This window comes from Ascaphus truei, chromosome 2 (assembly GCF_040206685.1).
Source record: "Ascaphus truei isolate aAscTru1 chromosome 2, aAscTru1.hap1, whole genome shotgun sequence".
Classification (NCBI taxonomy): domain Eukaryota; kingdom Metazoa; phylum Chordata; class Amphibia; order Anura; family Ascaphidae; genus Ascaphus; species Ascaphus truei.
Window position 1 is genome coordinate 255,291,975 of NC_134484.1, and position 20,945 is coordinate 255,312,919.

The following is a 20,945-nucleotide window of genomic DNA, read 5'->3' on the forward strand; positions in this document are numbered from 1 at the left end:
TGCGCATGCGTGGCGTCCGTCAGCGGTGCCATCAATACTGTGCATGCGCGGCATATCAGCGGGCGTGTGGGGGGAACGGCACCGGCGGCGATATGTCAGCGGCCGTGTGGGGGAGCGGCGGCCATTACGTGACGTCATTTACGTTTCACATTTTCGTCTCCATGTCTCCAGTTTTGTCCCATCCAAATTGACTAGGTGCCACTAAAGAAGTTTCACTTCAAAAAAGATCTGCAGATGTGTAGCTGGGAGACTTTGTGCCTCAGCATCGTATACTGTGGTGAAAAACACAGCTTGGGTTGAACTCTTATCATTTGAATGAAGAAACAGCTGTTTGTGACACATACTGTACAGTAGCTTTCCGTACTGTATGTGCAAAATCTTGTTGATGCAGCAATTGACTTCAATCACAAATGAGACTTATGACTTGTTCCAAACCTACTGTAAATAAAGGTAGCTTGTACAGGTGACATTTTCAGGTATGGGTATTGTACAATAGTACAGGATGAGTACTCAGCTCTTCAAAGGCTTTTCTGTATTTTTTTTCCACTTACATTGCACTAGCTGTGAACATGTATTTACATTACCTGAAGATTGCTTATATTACACAGCGTCCAAAGTAACTATACGGAAAGCATGTGGTACAGTGCTGCATTCCATGTAGCAAATGCATAATGCCTGCTATGTATACAAGACTGAGGGATGTTTGAGGTCATGTTGTGTTGGGTGACTGAGTGAAAGAAGAAGGGCATACTGTAGTGAGGGAGGGGGTGTAATGTGTGTATTAGTGAATATCATAGTTTGGCGTTAAGAGTGGGGTTATGAACGTCTGGGAAGAAGGTGGGAGAAAACGCTGATCTCTGCTAATAAGATGGGGAGTAGGATATGTAACTTAAGGCGGTGGTCTAAGAGGAAAATCTAAAGGGAGTCAGATTTCAGTGTTGGAGTCCTGATTGGAGTGAGTCACTGCTGGAGGGACTCAGAAGCTGCCTTTGTTTCACTCTGCTCTGAAAAGCAGAGGGAAAGGGAGCAAACTTTATAAGTAACTTTTTTTTATTTTGCGTATTCATACGATTGTTTTATTTTCATGTTTGATCTGTGATTATATCCTTCTTTCATTTCCATTAGAGATGGCCTCAAGGTGAGAATATTACAAGTTATGACTTCTCTTTGTTTCCTGAATATCAGAGTTATTGCTGCAGGTTTCTACAGTATTTATTTCTGATCCCATTTTCATTCTATTTTTTTTTTTTTTTTTGCCAAAATGTGCTTCAGGCAATTCCAATGGCCCTTGAGGTTGATGCCTCTTCTCCTGGGGTGGATATTTCCATTCATTCTGGATGCTCAGCTCTTGGAAGGTAAGAGGATACTGTAAATGACTTTATCAGTGATGAATCTCTGGAGGATACAGGTGACTGTGCCTGAATGTGAGATGCTAATCCCATTGTTTCTGGAGGAAAGCAAAGATATTGTTGTGAATCATGATTGCATTTAAGGGTCCTTTGAGGTTCTTGCTTGTTAATGCAAATGGAACTATTCACACCAGTGGCTTAACCCAGTAATTGATCCTGTGTCTGATAATTTTTTATTGGGAAAATGCTTTTGGTCTGTATTTTAGAAAGAACTGTATAATATTATTTATTCTGATTATGCTATAAAAACTTAGGAAAGGAGCGAGTATTTGTAAAACAAATCTAGTTGATGCTGTAAACCTCTAGTGCCGTGAACCTACAACCGCAGATTCAAACTAGTTTGGTAATGCAATACCTTGAGTTAATTTAACCATTTAATACTCTGTGGAGGCGTGGTCTAGTGATAACAATGCCTTATTTCATGTGGGAGAATCTGTATTTGAAAACCGTTGTGATATTAGCAAAGTCATGTTAACTTCCCTGTACCTAAGCTCTCTGTGCAGAATTCTGATTGTACTGCTCTCTATAATACAATGATAGGCAACTTTTCAGGGCTTTACCAAGTGTCATTCTTAGAAGTGCATGCATCATCAAAAACAAATGTTAAAGCAAATAAATTAATGAGGAAGGGAATGTTTTCCTTTGAGTTTTACTCCAGGTTTGCAGTTTTCTCCATATGAGGATGGTTTAGCAGCAGAGGGTGCAAATGCAAAATTGACATTGTTCATGTCGTTTTTACAGTTGAACGCTTTGAGTGCCAGGGTGGCATGCAATGCAAAGGAGTAGTAGATCCATCTGGCCCTCAAAGAGTTATATTTCCTCCTTTGCTTGACTTTCAAGGCAATATTTTAATTCTGATTTATGGATTCATGTTATTTCAGAGCAGCAAACTGATGTAGCAGCTACCTAGTGTAGCAACTTTAGGCAATCTGTAGTTTCTCTGGTAACACAATGAGTGCTAGACAGGCTTGCAATGTCCTGAAAGCCCCTCTGACACCTATAGGGTTAACTTTATATATTCATATTGCTATTAAATTAGAAGAAAAAAAAACATAAGCTATTTTCCGCATTGTTTTCATCTAATTTGCTTGAAGCTGGCATCTGATGTTCTGGACTGAGTAAAAATGAACATGCTGCAATATATCGAGTATATTCTCCATGCAAAGGGCAGAACCAAAGCAACCTTTAGTAAAGCCCTTGAATGATTACAGATGCTGACCTACCCCCCCCCCCCCTCTCTATCTGCACCTCATGCTTTTCTCTAACCCCTCCAACCCCCATTGGGGAATCCACAGCAGTGAGAAAGACGGACATGTAATTAACCTTTACCGTGCCCTAATGATGTACCAGGTATGTCATAAGCACTTGCACGCTTTCTTGGGGCAGTTTGGGATGAACGATTCAAGAGAGTTCAGCATGATCGAAAAACACAAGTGGAGTCTGCTTCACTTTCTCTCCCGGCATCCGGGGCCGGATCGCATCATGTAATTGTTCCTGGTCCTGTGACACCCCCGGCACTCTCAAGATGAGCAGGGCACAAAATCAGCATGGCAGACCTGGTTATGGTCTTTTCCCAATAGAAATGTGTTGGGATATAATGCAAAAGTATTGAATTGCCAAGCAAACTAAATATGGTGAATGTTAATGGTTTAGCGGTGAGATGTATATTCTCTTCAAGCGTTAAATGCTTCTACAAACATTGTTTCACTGTACTGTATAACCTCCTTAAAAAGACCTGAGATGGTACTGTAAGAATAAAATACATTACTGGCTGCACGGAGCATGTAACGGCTCTGGGTTCACTGCCAAGAAACAAAAATAGCCAGCTCTGCATAAACTGTATTTCGCTTTGCAAATTTTTTCCATGTGACACGTTTCCTAATTGTAATGTAGGATTTAGCACATCGAGGCCTATGCATCAACACACAGAGAAACTTGTTTTAAGGCAGTCTACCAATTTTGCTCCCAAATTGCATTGCCCTGCGCAGAATTTTAAGCAAGACAGTGGTCCCGTCAGACCTGGCAGATTTAGCTTAGATTGAAAGGAAAAGTGACACACAGAGGCACAGAACGTAATACATTTTATTATAATCTGTGCATCACGTAACTCCTCCTATTGACATTCCTCCAAAAACAAGCAGGCGAAGAACCGGGGGAAAAAGGCTCAACACGGGAATGATGCAATTAGCACAGCTTTCGTTTAAAAATTCCCTTAGTACATAAGCCCCTTTCAGTGTCTGGTTTAACGACCTTACAATTTAAACATTTAGAATAGTAAGGAGAATGTTTGCAGTGGCCATTTTTAAGGAGGCCCACAAGATTTGTCTTTAAATCAATATTTCTCCAAAATTGTAAGCTATGGAGGATTTCACTAGGAAGTATGTAGCGAGGATGAGGAATAAAATGAAAGCAAAGGCAATTTATAGAAATCATTATTTTTATTAGATCTGGTTTGTGGGGCAAATAGATAGAAGATGACCCTGCCCTGTGATTATTATATGCTTTCAAACACAGTTGGACCTACAGCTGCAGCGGCCGTTATTCGAACACTTCACGCGTTGTGTACATCGGAATACCGATGTCATGACGCGTGGTTTCTTCCAACCGTACCGCCTTAAGACGCGAGTGCGGTGAGTACAGAAAATGGCATTACCAGTGTTCTGGTTTTTAAACACCCAAATTTGACACAGTAGCGCAGTAGCACAGTACTGTACACATTACAATCCATTCATTTCCTTGCACCCAAAGAAACAGAATTCATGAATTTCAAACAGAACAACCGCGATAAGCGCGGGTGCCCGGGCCAATTAGCCGCGTTAATGCCACGTGGAATACAGCAGAGCACACGAAATCGGCGCCGTGATTTGTTCGAATAACGGTCGCTGCATCTGTATGCACTGAGATCATATAATTTGCTTCGTATAAGTGAGGGCTTCTTACATATGACACACAGCCCCAGAGTCATCAAATGGTCTACTGGATCATGTGGAATCAACAATATCTGCCATTGACTTTAATGACAGATATCGCCGACTCGGGCGCGATACAGTGGATCACGCTTTGATGACTACAGGGTCAGTTACTAGATAGAGGTGGGAGATAGATAGATAGAGATAGATATAGAGATAGATAGAGATAGATAGATAGATAGATAGATAGATAGATAGATAGATAGATAGATAGATAGATAGAGAGAGATAGATAGAGAGAGAGAGAGAGAGATAGATAGATAGAGAGGTAGATAGAGAGATAGATAGAGATATATATATATATATATATATTATTTTTTTTGTAACAACAAAGAAAGCAACCTTACAAAAAGCACACGGGCATACCAAAAAAGTGTGAACAGAGATTTTATTAAGGTGAGTTAAAAACAAGGGATAAAGATTAAAAGAGGAGGGGACTCTCATCTACCATATATTGTATTCCTAGAGGCAAGGGTATAACAGTTGAACCAATTCCAACACCCAAATCAAAAGACACAGGAAGCTCTGAATTGAGCAAACAAGTGTAGCCTATACACACACTACAGACTAGTGCATGTCCAAACAAAGAATCACTTGATAATACAGGTAAATGACTGCAATGATTTGAAGCATGAATGGCACAAATATCAATATTGTATATACATCACCACTATTAAATCATGGGTGTCACGGGCAAGAAATAACCATAGCCTCTTGATCAAGAAAGAAAGGTAGGGGTCCCCCTCCACAGACTCCCACTCCAACGCGTTTCAACTTTAAAACGGTCTTCTTCGGGGAGTGGTGAGGGGAGAAATGAGCTAGAATTTATAGGTAAAATTTATTGAGGGAATTCGCGCCGAAAAGGTATTTAATATGGAGCAGCTGTGATAAATGGGAGTGCTCTCCTTAGAGCACAGCGTCCTGCTTGCTGTAATGACATAACTATTGACCTCATTGGTCTGGAGGAGTCATGTGATACACAATAGGTCCATCCGTGGCAGAATCAAAATGTGACACATATGACGTCATCGCGCAAAGCGCGTCATGATGTAAAGTTACCATAGCGATTGTAAGGGTATATTATCAAACGGGCACTAGCCCAGATGAAAGGAAACAGTAGGAGCTGCACTGATTACAAATAAATAGCCCTACTGGTTCTCCAAAGTCAAACACTGCATTATAGCATGCATCGTAGGATCTGTTGGTGGATCGAGTGATGACGTCAATGACGTCATCACGCAATGTGAATCATAGCGTGGGGTTGTCAAGGGGATCATATAAACAAAAAAAAGCAGTCATTGACTGGGAAGAAATCATGGACAGGTAAGGCACATGAATGAATTGTAACCACAGAAAAGATTTATGTGTATGCTGAGCAAACAAGGTCTGTTGAAAACCCCTGATTATAGTGTACACTAAGGATTAGTATATTATTATATTGACAAAGAATGTTTGTGAGGGCTCCAAATACAGGCAAGAATAATCGTTATCAGCTAACCAGATTAAGTAATATTACAGAGAAATTATCATAGCAAAACTGTATAACAATACACAATATTAACATATATTTGCTTCATTAACCATATGCTGGTTATGTGTTCTAAGATATTAAAGCAAAAGAATGAAAATAGCACAGTATGCCAAAAATATATGTGCTTAAAAACACACTTAATTATATTTACCTAGAGATCTTAATAAGACATAATTATAAAAATAAAAAAAAATGTGTAATTTCCATTATAGAGTCTTGATTAGAAAATGCAGTCTTGAGATTACTCCCTGATATAGCGGGCATGAGTCATTTACATCGCATTATCATAAATCATTAATGAAATTCGCGCATATAGAAAAACATTTGTCTTATAGATACCAAGAGGCCAAAGGCATAGAGAAAATATCCCTAGGTGAAATGTCCATGATGTAATAAACACAAGAAAAATTCCGTGAGCTGGTCCATATGCACATGATTTACTTTGTCATTGAGTCTTGCTTGGCTCACACATGAGGAGGAGCGATGTCTCAAAGGCAGCAAATAGCCCAAAACATAGGACGGGATATCCCAGGATAGGATGACATCATAAGGAACAAAATTTGGAAGACATCAAGTAGCTCAAAACATGAGCTGGGATATCCCAGGATAGAGTATTAGTCCATGAGATGGTCCATATTCACTGTACTTAAATCATCGTTGAATCTTGATTATATCCCACATCAAAAAAAGGGAAAAATAATGTCTCGAAGGCACCAAGATAGCACAAAACATAAGATGAAATATCCCGAAATAAGATCAGAAAAAATGATATTACAGATGCGCAGGTAATCAGATTGCGAGGTGGGGAATCCCAGGTAAAGGTGCTAATCCACAGCATGGACATAAGAGAAAAAGAAAAAAGGGGGGGAGAGCCAAATTTTAGAGCATCACAAAACCAGGTAAAAGGAAAACAAACGATGACAAGGAAGTATTGTTATAAAAACATGGCAAAGCCCAGGTAATCATTTAACTCCCGTGGCATCATGGTACCCAACTGCACGATCCACCTGCACTCCCTCCTCAACAAAGCCTTCTCAAGGTCACCACCACGGGCACCGAGAGAGACCCTGTCAAAGGCAAACGCAGTTAGGACCGCACAGTTGGACCCATGGCAACGCAAAAAATGACGGGCAACCGACGTGATTTTCTTGCAGGAGTCTAAGTCTCGTTTTGCATTTTTTATATTGCGAGTGTGTTCAAGTACACGGAAACGGAGTTCCCTAGTGGTCATGCCCACATAGGCAAGGCCACAGGGGCAGGAGAGATGGTAAACTACTCCCTTACTCTAGCAATTGAGGAAGGAGAGTATTTTATACGTTCGTGACTTAGTAGTGTTAACAAATGTTGAAGTTTTTGCAGAACATGACCCGCATTTGAAAAAACCTGGCTTGCGTTGTTGAGATAAAAAAGTGGGGTTGGCCTGAGGGGCATAATGGCTGCGGATTAACTTATCTCGCAGATTCGGAGATCTGTCACTGGCAAGACTTACATGATCGCCAAGTACATTCCTAAGTTCTGTGTCCGTCATCAAGATCCCCCAATGTTTCTGTAGAATGCCCCTCAGGTCAGACCACTGTTGGTTAAAAGTACTAACAAATCTGATTTGTTTCCTACCTTTATACTTGGGTTTTGGTTGTAATAGACTCTCACGAGCCACTTTAAGGCAATTCGTGTAACCTTTATGAATCTGCGTTTTGGTATAACCACGTTTAGAAAACCTTGTTTTTAATTCTGCAGCTCTAAGTTCAAAATTGGCTTGAGATGAACAATTTCTCTTAAGTCTAAGGAATTCACTGCGTGGAATCCCTGAAATTTGATGTTGAGGATGGGAACTTGAGGCATGGAGAACAGAATTTGTCGCAGTCGTCTTGCGGTAAATATCAGTCTCAATCATGCCTGTCTGATTAATGCTAATCTTAACATCCAGAAAATCTACGGATGTAGGACTGCAAAGGTAAGTGAGTTTGATATTGAGTTCATTGTGGTTGAGAGCATCGATGAAATCTGCAAATGCATCACTGGTGCCATGCTAGACCACCAGGATGTCATCGATGTATCTCAGCCACAATAAACCCAAGTCACTGAATTGGCGATATTGGTCCGAGAAAACTACCTCCCTCTCCCACCAGCCCAAAAATAAGTTCGCATAGGAGGGTACGCAAGCCGCTCCCATAGCTGTGCCTCTGATTTGTAAATAATATTTATTTTTGAAAATGAAATAGTTATGAGTAAGGATAAATTGAAGTAAATCTATTATAAAATCAAGTAAATCAACAGAAATATTCTGCATTGATAAATAAAATTTTGATGCTAAGAGACCCTCACGATGGGGGATACTGGTGTACAGGGACTCCACATCATAGGTCGCGAGGATAGTATCCTCATCGACCGTGATGCAGTCGACCCTGGACAGCACCTCCATCGTGCCTCTCAAATAGGAGGGTAAATTAACGACAGCGAGGCACAGAAAAGAATCAATGAAGCGGCAAGCAGGTTCACACAACCCCCCTATGCCTGAAACAATAGGGCGGCCTGGTGGGCGAGAGGCATTTTTGTGGACTTTAGGCAACAGGTAAAAAGTTGGAACTACAGGGAATTTGGGGATCAAGCCATCATAATTGCGCTTAGTAATGGTGTTATTATCTAGAGCATTGCGCAGTATGCGATCTAAGCCAGACCTGAACCGTACAGTGGGATCACAGGCAAGCTCAGAATAACATGAAGCATCGTGTAACTGTCTGTACGCTTCACGTTCATACATGAGCTGCGGCCATATAACAACATTTCCCCCCTTGTCAGATTGTTTGATTACCACAGAGGGGATCTGTTGTAGCTCTTTAATAGCTAACCACTCTCCCTTACCAAAGTTCGTAGTTTTATGTATTAAGAGTAGTTTTAGGATCTCCTCCGTTACTGCCGTGGCGAACACTTCAACTGACGAACAACTCTGGATGGGCGAGCAAAATGTTGATGTAGGTTTCGTCCGCAGCATAATGTCCATAATAGATGTATTAACGATTTCTTGTTCTTCTAAAAGCGCAATCATGTTGTCCAATGTTTGTAGTTCTTCTTTGTCCCACATCGCAGAAATTGAAGGGTCTGTAGCAGGGTCTTGGGATTTGGAGAAATGTTTGAAAAGTAACAACTTGCGATAGAAAAGATTTAGATTTTTGATGACCTCAAATTTGTCCATATAACTGGTAGGGGAAAGGATAAGCCCTTCTTCAATACTCTGGTTTGAGCATCAGAGAGAATGATTTCAGAAAGGTTGATTATATTAAGTTCATCGTCTACCAGGCCCGTCGGTTCTGATACTGAGGCTTGTAGCCGTATGTCTCTCTGTCTCTGAGTTGCCTTCCTTCCCCGCCTCGTCTTCCTCTTCCTCTTCTCGGGTGCGACCCCCTGCCTAAAAAAGAGGTTGACGAGGAACCGAGGGGATTAGCTGTAGATTTTGTAGCACGTTGTGCATCAGTGTCAGATGAATCTATGTCAGTAGTAACAGCATCAGAAGACAGAGAGATATCGCGGACCTGATGACGTGCCTTTTTAGTACCCTTGCCTCTGTTCCATCTATACACAAGTTTGTTCTCAAAATCTATAATATCCCTATCAAATTTCCTTTTCTTGTAGTCAATCAGACCTTCTTCATATTTTTCCAACTCACTTTCCACCTGATCAATAGATGTAGAAATCACATTGCTAAGTTCTTTTTTTAGCAATCTCAATCTTATCAGTCAATTCTACCAACATAAGTTTGTCATGTTCAATTAGGATTGCTATCAGCTCCAAAGAGCATCTAGTAAGAGATGCTTCCCAGAGTTCTTTTAAAGAATTGTCAGTAAATTCAAAAGCAGGGTAAAGTTTAATCCTCAAACCTCTTGGGATTATTTTATGGAAGAGGTAATTGTCAAGTGCCATGCGATTCCACCAGCTACGCAACCTCCTCTGTTATAAGTATTTGAACGTATTTAATGCATCTGTATCTGTGGACCCTGAAGCAGGAATGTCAGTGCTATTACCAGCTAAATCTGTGCGTGAAAATGAAAAAGCTGCTTTTGCGCTTGCAATTCTTTGCTCATCTTGGGCGCTAAAATTCATACTAGCTCTGGTATGACAGGGAAAGGAAAGGTATATAACAAAAGTGGAGCTGGTATTTAGAATTGCTATACAAAGAAAGCAAAAGAATATATAAAGATACACAAAAGAATACCGCCTCAGCACAATAAATTACTGGTGTCCACAATACTGTCAATATATAATATAAATAATACTAGACAGTGGTGCTAAAGGTTGAAATAATTTATATATATATATATATATATATATACCATAATACTGAGTTAAGTTCTGGTGAGTAAAAAAAGTGACAAAAACCCTCCACAGGAAAGCAAATATGCAAATATAGCTGTATGCTCATCTGCATGTCTTAGGCAGGTCTGCAACCCTGCCTTTCCCCATTATCACCCAGCACTTCCACTGCAGCAAGGGATATTAATGGTTTTAGAGGCAAAAAGTGACACTGTGTGCTCATTTGCATGTCATTTCCCAGAATCCCTTGCTGCAGTGGAAGTGCTGTATGCTGGGTGATAATGGGGAAAGGCGGGGTTGCAGACCTGCCTAAGACATGCAGATGAGCATACAGTTGTATTTGCATATATATATATATATATATACATGTAGAGGTATCAGTACCGTGTTAGCCGAGCTTCAATAATCAAAAAATAAATAGATGATACCGTTCTGTGGCTAACGAAATGCTTTTATTTGTGCGAGCTTTCGAGATACACTGATCTCTTCTTCCGGCGATGGGACAATGAATGAAGCAAAAGGTATACTTAAAAACAGTGTCTCTTGGAATGTTATCTGTGCTTCTCCTTCCCCCGGTGTGGATGTGTTTTATGGCTAGAGGTGTCAAAGGGTAACTGAAAGCAAGTGAAGAAAGAGTGTGTATGTGTATCAGTGTGAATAAAAATGAACGGAGAGCCCACAGTATAAACAGTGCTCTACACAAGGTGTGTGTGGAGTGAGAGGGATATAAATGGTGTGGGTGGGTGTGGAAATGTGAGAGTTTGTAGCACAACTAAAAGTGTGTGTGGATACTATGTGGTCCCTATTGGTGTATATGGATGGAAAAATAAGGAGTATTAGTATGTGTGAGAGACAGCTGTGTGTGCATACATATAGCACAGTATGTACAGACATGGCCTTTGGCGCTCATGGGAAGAGAGTTCGCTAGTGTCAGTAATGACTCATAAAATTTCGATCTCTGTTTAGGCCACTGCTAAGTGTCCCGAACAGTTGCATAAATTTGTATTCAAATTATGCAACTGTTCGGGACACTTAGCAGTGGCCTAAACAGAGATCGAAATTTTATGAGTCATTACTGACACTAGCGAACTCTCTTCCCATGAGCGCCAAAGGCCATGTCTGTACATACTGTGCTATATGTATGCACACACAGCTGTCTCTCACACATACTAATACTCCTTATTTTTCCATCCATATACACCAATAGGGACCACATAGTATCCACACACACTTTTAGTTGTGCTACAAACTCTCACATTTCCACACCCACCCACACCATTTATATCCCTCTCACTCCACACACACCTTGTGTAGAGCACTGTTTATACTGTGGGCTCTCCGTTCATTTTTATTCACACTGATACACATACACACTCTTTCTTCACTTGCTTTCAGTTACCCTTTGACACCTCTAGCCATAAAACACATCCACACCGGGGGAAGGAGAAGCACAGATAACATTCCAAGAGACACTGTTTTTAAGTTATCCTTGCTTCATTCATTGTAACATCGCCGGAAGAAGAGATCAGTGTATCTCGAAAGCTCGCACAAATAAAAGCATTTCGTTAGCCACAGAACGGTATCATCTATTTATTTTTTGATATATATATATAACGAAATGTGGCATTAGAGAATGTTTCCAAAGCGTGCAGTATGTGACTGATTCTCCTGGCAACTAAAGTTAACAAGAAACCATTCCTTCTTTGTTATTACACTGTCCAAGAAGCCATAGCATAAAAAATACTTTGTCTTAGTAGCTTCCATTATGGTTTTCAAACATAAAACTGACTGCATTAGACTTACTAGCAAAGCTAATCAGGCAAAGGTCTAGAAGGATGGTGGATTTTTTTTTAAGGTAAAAAAAGGTTCAGAGTCTTACCTGAATCCATGGATGAGTGGTGTGTACTTTCTTTATTTTTTTTAATCTGTGCTACATTTTATTGGACTGAAACTAAAATTGTGAGCAGATGCTGTGAATGAACTTTTCAACTGTATTATGTATAAAAACCAATTGACGGCTACATTGCTAACCTGCACTTGGGCTTGTTGTACAGTATGTCATTAAATAATTAGCAAACTGAGCTGAGTTTAACATATTGAAAACCCACTAAATGTATTCAACTTCGTCAGTGCTGGAGGGATCTGCCATGCATTGTTTCACAATGAACGTGTTGATGCGGTAATGTGCATGACAGCAGCGCGTCACAGACATTCTGACATACGATGATCATCATTGCACCGGTGACCACATGGCCCTGGCAGGGAACAGGAAATCCTACTCTTCCACTCCAATCTGAGAGCTACACCTGAGATCAGCAAAAAGGGTTTGACATTCAGGGAATCCCATAAGGCAGGAGTAGCCAACTACAGTCCTCGAGGGCCACGCACAGGACAGGTTTTAAGGATACCCCTGCTTCAATGACTGAACCACTGATTGAGCCACTTTTGCTTAAGCAGGGATATCCTTCAAACCTGGCCTGTTTGTTGCCCTTGAGGACTGGTGTTGGCCACTCCTGCCATAAGGCCATAAGTGTGCCTGTTCTTGTGACATTATATATATATATATGTTTAGAGTCTGTTAGAAAGTGTGTACACTGATATTGGTCAGGATCTGTATAATGGGGAACGTAAATGTCTAGCGGTGGAGATGTGCGCATGTTGCGCAGTTCAGTTCATAATACTTTTCATAATTTGTCCAAGAAACTAATTTTTTAAAGAAAGTTCTGCAATAAAATGTCTCAATTTTTGCCCAACATACGTGAGTTTGAACATATAGAAGAGATAGACAGCTCCACATGCCTTCCTTGCTTTATAATCTGACAGTTATCTTTCACAGGTACTGTAACAGGTAGTTACGTTTAGGCAATGAGTCAGTGGTGGCTATTCAATAAACTGTGATAGTGCCAATCTGGGATTTCAATGATAGTTTCGGTGCAATGATGATGCATTAGGATTAGGAACTATCACACTTTAATAAATAACCCCCATTGTGTCATTGTGCCTGAAAGTTCTATTATATGTACAACTCTGAGAACTTATTGCTGTCATAAATGAATTACACTGTTATTGCTTGTGTGTGTGTGTGTGTGTGTGTGTGTGTGTGTGTGTGTGTGTGTGTGTGTGTGTGTGTGTGTGTGTGTGTGTGTGTGTGTGTGTGTGTGTATGCAAATGTTTTAGTTCGAGCCCCCCTTTTCAGCCATGAAATTTCTCTCACCCCTCTTCTCCATGTCACACTGTCACACTCACTCTCACCCCCCTCCCCATGTCACACTGTCACCACCCCTCCCATGCCACACTCACACTATCACCCCCTCCCCATGTCACACTCACACTCCCCCCCATGTCCCATTCACATACTCACACACTCACCCCCCCCTTCCCATGTCACACTCTCATCACGCTGCATGCATCAAGGAGGAACTGCCGGAGCTGTGTAGCACAGCACCACCTAGTGCAGCTACCGACTGCTTTTCTCTCTGCTTCTGGCAAAATTGCCGACGGCAGCCTGCGCCCCCCTTAAACAATCTTGCACCCCCCCAGGGGGGCGCGCGCCCCAGTTTGCGCACCACTGATGTAGAGGTATCTGTTCTGTGTTAGCCGAGCTTAATAATAAAAAATGAATAGATGATACCATTCTGTGGCTAGCGAAATACTGTTTGTACGAGCTTTTGAGATACACTGATCTCTTCTTCCAGCGGTGTTACAATGGATAAAACAAGAAAGGGTTTTACTTAAAACATTAAAACATTTACATTAAAACACTCCCGATCCACACAAGAGAACAAATTCTGGACCTGATCCCAGCTAACCCAAAACCTAGCACATTCTACATGCTCCCTAAAATTCACAAAGAGGGTAACCCTGGGCACCCTATTATCTCTGGATGTGGCACACTGACTGAGAATATTTCTGGCTGGGTGGAATGCCTTCTAAAACCACTTGTCAGGAACACACCCAGCTATAGCCAGGACTCCACCGATCTGCTAAACAAACTTAATGCCATTGGGCCCCCTCCCAACAGGTACACTACTAGCAACCATGGATGTAGAATCACTTTACACAAACATCCCCCACAAAGATGGGATTTCAGCCTGCAGATACTTTCTGGGACTGCAGGAGCCACTCACAGAGACAGTGACTAAATGCATTGAATTTATTCTGACCCATAACTACTTCACATTTGGAAATGACACATACCTCCTGACAACCGGGACTGTTATGGGCACCAGATGGCACCACAGTATGCCAATCTGTTCTGCGCAAAACTGGAAAGTGACTTTCTTTCCACTTGTCAATTGAAACCCCTTACATGCCTTCGGTACATCGATAACATTTTCCTGATTTGGAACTCTGGTGAACAGGACCTCATACAGTTCCATGAGAACTTCAATACACTCCATCTGACCATCAACCTCAAACTCACCCATTCCCCGGACAAAGTATATTTCCTAGACACCACCATTACTATAAAGAACAACCAACTACAGACTTTTGTATACCGCAAACCTACAGGCAGAGCAAGCTATTTGAGGGACAACAGCTTCCACCCACGCACACTAAGCATGTAACCATCTACAGTCAAGCCATATGATACAACCGGATATGCTCCGACACAGAGGCCAGCAGATTACAGCATTGAGATCGAATTTCAGAAACCGTGGATATAACCACAGAATTGTAGACCAGCAAATCAACAATGCCATCAGAATACCAAGAAGTGCTCCTTGAATACAGACTGAAAGAGACAAGCGACCGGGTACCTTTGGTGGTCACACATAACCCACACCTAGAAGCCCTCCGCAAGATCGCCAGGGAACTACAACCCATTCTCCAGAAACATACAAGACTTCAACAGTTCTTTCCTGAAACACCCTTATTATCATACAGAAACTTCATAATCTCAAGAAAATTATGGTGAGGAGTAAAGTTTTCAACAGTACAACTGAATGCGGGACAAGACCATGCCTGGACGCAAGATGCAAAACTTGCACAATGCTCCACACATTGGGCACAATACAAATACCACACAGGAATCTGGAGTACAAAATCATCAGGTTCACCTGTTCCTCCAGCAATGTCGTGTACCTCATTATGTGCATGAAATGCCCATGGGGCTGCTAGTACATAGGTGAGACGGACAGGGGCTAAACAAGAGAATGAATATGCATCGGCACAGCATCACACGCGGAACAAGAGACAGTCCTGTCGGCTAACATTTCTCTGACTCTGGCCATAAGATGAACGATCTGAAGGTGGCATATTCAAAGGTAATCTTAGAACACTGAAAGAGAGATGGTTGCATGAATACTACTCTGAAACAAGAGAACTCTCTTCCCATGAGTGCTAAAGGCCATGTCTATACATACTGCGCTATATGAATGCACACACAGCTGTCTCCTACACATACATATGTACAATGTAAGTCTATTCCTATATACCAATAGGGACCACATAGTATCTACACACATTAATAGTAATGCAACACCCACTTACATTTCTACACCTACCCACACCATTGGTATACACTCCCACACACACCTTTTGTAAAGCGCTCTATACACTTTGGGCACTTTATAAATTTATATTTACACACATACATACACACACACATACACACAAATACTCTTACATAACTAACATTCAGGGACTATTTAACACCTTAAGTCATAAATCTCATACAGGGGGGGGGGATAGGCTTCAGTCACAGATACATTCCAGTATGCACTGTTTTTAAGTAAAACCTTTTCTTGCTTTATCCATTGAAACATTGCCGGAAGAATAGATCAGTGTATCTCGAAAGCTCGCACAAATAAAAGCATTTACTTAACCACAGAACGGTCTATTCATTTTTGATTTTATATATATATATATATATATATATATATCACAAACATTGTGCAGCACAGTGCACTTGGAAACTGACTTACATTTTCAATTATAACAGCAAATAATCACATACTGTACTGATACAGCATATGTAAAGATCTCTTTTCTAGGAGCTTACAATCTCAAACACCTTTTAAAAAAAGTATTTAAAGCAGCTGTCCTTTCTGGCCATTTCTTTTTAAACTTGTATTTATTGGATGGGAACCAGAGCTCCACTGGAGCTGAACGGCTCTATTTTCAGGCCGGGAAACCCCCCAGTGAATGAGATACACATCACTGCAGTTACCGATATTTTTGCTCCATGGGTGGAAATCAAAATGGCCCATCAAATCTCGGGGGGTCACGCAGGCCAAGATCAAGATGCAGTCTACCCTCCCTAATATCTGTTTCTGTAATAAAGTTATGCCACGTGAGCAGAAAAATAATTATTAATTCAATGCAGGAGAAATGTACACTTCTGAGAAATAATTGTCAAATTGCTGAGATATTAACAGGCTGTTTGTTCATAAATATGTAAACTGTTTTTACAGATGTTGTATTTGTAGAATGCTCGAGTTTGGTAATGTTGTATTCATCCTTTTAATGGTCAGAGCATCTATTAGTAGATTGGGTGCTAGAGTATTATGTATGGGCATTAGCCACGTAATTTGGTGAAGTCTTTCACTTGGATTTATTTTTCTTCAACATACTGGTGTTGTATTCTTCACTATCTGTATAAATCCTTGTCCTACTGAACCTGCTTTCTCCAGTCAGATCTTAGACACCTCCACCTTCTCTGGCACTTTCAATGGTTTCAGCTACAGCAATAAGCAAAGCAAAACCACCTTCCAATAAACGTATCACAATTGCCTCCAACTTTTAACACCCGCAGACTTGTCAACTCCCACTGATTTTCTTTGAGTCTCACTGATTTTTGGAATCCATCTCACTGATTTTTAGATTGAGTGGTCTACAACAGGGGTGCACAAAGTTTTGGCCCTGCGCCCCACTGCCTGCTCTGCACCAGTGCTCTCGCCCCCCCATAGCTGGTATCCAGCATTAAAATGACACAGTGGGGTCATGTGACGGCATGTCACATGACCCTGTGGTGTCTTTTGACACCGCATTGCTATGATGACGCGTCGCCCAAAGCCGTAGGAGAGAAGGTAATTGAAATGCTTTGGTGAAGAGTGCGGGACCCCTGCAACTGCTGCGCCCCTCCAGTTTGCGCACCCCTGGTCTAAAAGACCCAAGGGGAGTTTCAATAATAAAAATCAGAACACTGCTACTTTTTATTCTAGAACCCACAAATATGACTGTTTTTCGTTCTTGGAAGTAGACATATCTGCACATGTGAGCCCAAACCTAATGGTAAATGACCTCTACATTTCTTGAAATTCCGTGTTTTAATGTTTCACCAAGATTACAGGATAATTTCTCAAATGTCCCTTTTAATAAATGACTGCACTTCTGTGGCACTCTACTTTATCTTTAGAACATATGGATTTCATTACCAGATCCTCTCAATGTTGGTGTGCTATAATCACAGTGACATTTCTTAGCTTTCTCAAGCTTTCTCAGTATTTATGTATCCATAGGGATAGTGCTTATTAGCCTGTTTATGTAAAAGGTATGTAATATAATCTTTGTTAGTTAGAAGGACTCTATGGTGACGTGTTAAGCTGTCTCTGCTCATTTGTCGGATCCATCTGTGGATTTTTAAATACTCGAAATAAAGCTTGAAGATTTTTTTATTAACATTTGTGTAAACTAAAGTACCTCTGTGACGACCGTTTTGCAAAGTAAATTGTTCTGCTTCATTACATTGTTTGTTGTTGCCTGAACCAGCTGTGGGGAGCTTACACGCCAGTGCCATTAACCATGTGGCTGATCCGATTGTATTCACTGGATGAGTGGGAGTAATCAGTTTATTGACTTTTTGAAAGTGGACCTTGAGCGCTAATGAGTTCATTTTTTTTTATTTAAAAGGAAGTCCACATTCTTGAATACTAAAATCTGAGTTAGAAATATACAGGAGATAAGGACCATATGGCTTTCCTACCACATGCTCCAAGTTAGCATCAAATTGTAGATTTGCAGTACATTGAAAATATTTAATAATGTAACGTCTTAGCTGCCATTTTAAAAGCATGCTGCACCCCAAATAAGAAAAACTTTAGTGGAAACGGTTTCATGTAAGGTGATAATTTTGCATGTTTAATATAACTAAACGTCAAAAAAATGATCATGCTGAATCCTACCACATACCTGTAACAGACTTGAAATGTTTTTCTCTCTTTGCTGCCATGTTCAGTGTCCTGCGTCTCTCTTTGGTTAAAGTATCACTTCTTTTGATGTCATTTATGATGCTCCCAATAAGCCGGACCATTTAGTAACAGCTGGAGGGAATGTTTCAAACAGTGGAGTGTCTACAATGTGTGGCCCCCCTGCAATTTCTTTTAAAGGGCACCCATATAAAAAAAACAAAATAAATTCACTGGGATCGCCCCCAAGTTGGTGGCTTTATGAGATCTCTCCTCTCTTCTTTTTACACTCCCCACCCCCTCTCATATACCGCCTTGCTCTCTCTTCCCCCTCTACAGTATTTCTCTCCTTCTCATACTCCCCCCTCTCATCCTCTCCCCCCACTCCCTGTCCCCCCTCCCAATTCTCCTCTTTCTCTCGCTGACTCACACTCTCCCTCCGTCTCTCCCCCACTCTCATTCACTCTGACTCTCTCTTACTCCCTCTCTCTTTCTCTCCCACCTCTCTCACATTCAATCCCCCCTCCTCAATCCCACTTTGTCCCCCCCCCCCCCCCACTCTCAACAATTTTACCTTTTGGGGGGAGAGGCTTCAGTGGGAAGCTTGGGCCATGTGGACAGATGCGGAAGTTGGGCCGAGTTTCAGGTGGGCCCAAATTCCAGTGCCAACCAGGTACACCAGCAGGGGAAAGGGGATTAGTGTAAGGGCCCCAAAGCAAACAGAGGCCCCAGTAGCCGGACACAGAAGTACCTACCTTAACTACCAGCCAGGCCCCCCACACTCTCGGGTCCCCCCACATTGCAGGGTTTAGTGGTACGGTAGTTACACCCCTGGTTTCAAAAGAGCGTAATGGTGTGAAGTCCAGTGTTAGAAGTCCATATTGTATAAAGTAATGTCTTTATAATGGCTGCTGACTTTACTCAACCAATAAGCAACATCAACAACGTGGCAACATGGCACTGTTTTACAGTACTTGTTTTAAGTGTTCAGAACTTCAATATTCTTTGAAATACTAAAAAACCAATAACATATGTAACGGTTTCCCCCCCCCCCCCAATCTCACATTGGCCCGGGTACTTTAATAACCAACTCCCATTACATGTGTGTTTGGTGGTGCACCTGTAGGCAACAGAACTCCTGAGTCTCCCGCTTGATGTTAGTAGGGGATCTTCAACAGAACAGGTAGCTGAGGTAGTGGGTGCGAGTTCAACTTACATCATGTGCAGCGCCTCCACCTCATCAGGGTCTATGCTTCCGCAGGGAGATGGTCCTGGTGAGGAACTCCTTCTGGTTGGTGCCATCCACTGCTAAGCAACTTCACACTCACACAGTGGGGGTATCGTTAACAAGGTCATCTTTATTGTAGACGGTGATGTAGCAGACTGCCCCATGCAGCTGCCGGCTCTAGCCGCACATCTCTCCGTTCTGTCCCTTTGCCAGGTACGCCCTCCTGAATTGGAGTGGGATTCCCTCTTCTCCTAGGGAGATCCTCTCTGTGCCAGGTCCCTGGACACAGAGTGGCTTAGACAGGCTGATTGGTCAACCTGGACCGCTAGTTACGTCACTAGGGTCACAAAGTGTTCCTACAATCCCTTATGCAGGACAATACAACTTCCTAACAGCTTTCCACTGCTGCTAGAACACACTGTTAAAACACACTATAACTAACTGTGTTGTGCATTATATACTTCAGGAGGCAGGCGCATCCCTGATGTCACTATCCAGGGACTCAGAGCATACAGTCACTCCCCTTCATACATAGGGCACATCACCATTGGATGAGGGAAAACCTTCATAACTACTGCTGGCATACCTGTTCTTACCAGGACTTACTGCCAACAGAGAGGAAAGCAATATACCATTATTATGCATGGCTATACATAAAAAGAAGAAGAGTACCTGAGGAAAAAAGGTTTGGGGTGTATCCCTTTTAAACAGCTGTGTTCAAACTATTTGCACAAACGCTTGCAATAACTGCACAATTCACAAACTGAAATATCACATAATACACACTGCTAAATCATAAACGATTTTTAGGATATTTCAGTGGTATCTATTTTAAGTGCATTCCCTGAAAATGTTTTTTTTTCAACAATATTTCTCTGAAACCTGGAAACTCCTTGATAGTTTCACAGTGATGTAAGTCGTAAGGATAGAAACCTCCTTGATGTTTCATCCAAACGTCTATCACAACGGCTAAATGGGAGTTATGATTTGTTTGGAACATTTGTAGAATTGGCATCGCTCGGAATAATAAATATGCTTCACTGGGAAATAACACTCTAACATAGTTTAAAAGCAGAAGCAACAAGAATTTGATCAACTGTTGAAACTGGTAATCATGGGAATAAATATATTAGTACTTTGCATGTACATAAATGTATTAATGCTTTCCTAAAACCAATAGTCCAAAATGCTAATCTTATTTCCAAAAATACACTCAGACTCTACTGTAGTTCTTGTTTGGATGAGCCAAACATGTGCTTGTTGCAATCACGTTGAATAGTGTACTGTAGCACTTCCCCTGTGTATGTACTTAGCAGTTCTCTATTACACATTTACAGTGATACACCGGACATACTATATGTGCCAGTGTTA

The 20,945-nt window shown here is 41.4% G+C and overlaps 1 protein-coding gene across 1 annotated transcript in view; it reads left to right on the forward strand.

Moving 5' to 3' along the window:
• The first annotated feature begins 953 nt into the window (after nucleotides 1-953).
• Nucleotides 954-20,945, forward strand: part of COL15A1 (collagen type XV alpha 1 chain) — a 378,174-nt gene continuing 358,182 nt past the window's right edge. The window contains exons 1-2 of the mRNA XM_075586146.1: nucleotides 954-1,138; nucleotides 1,273-1,355. Of these exons, the coding sequence (XP_075442261.1) occupies nucleotides 1,128-1,138; nucleotides 1,273-1,355 (94 nt within the window). The 5' untranslated portion in view covers nucleotides 954-1,127. The remainder of the gene's footprint in view (nucleotides 1,139-1,272; nucleotides 1,356-20,945) is intronic.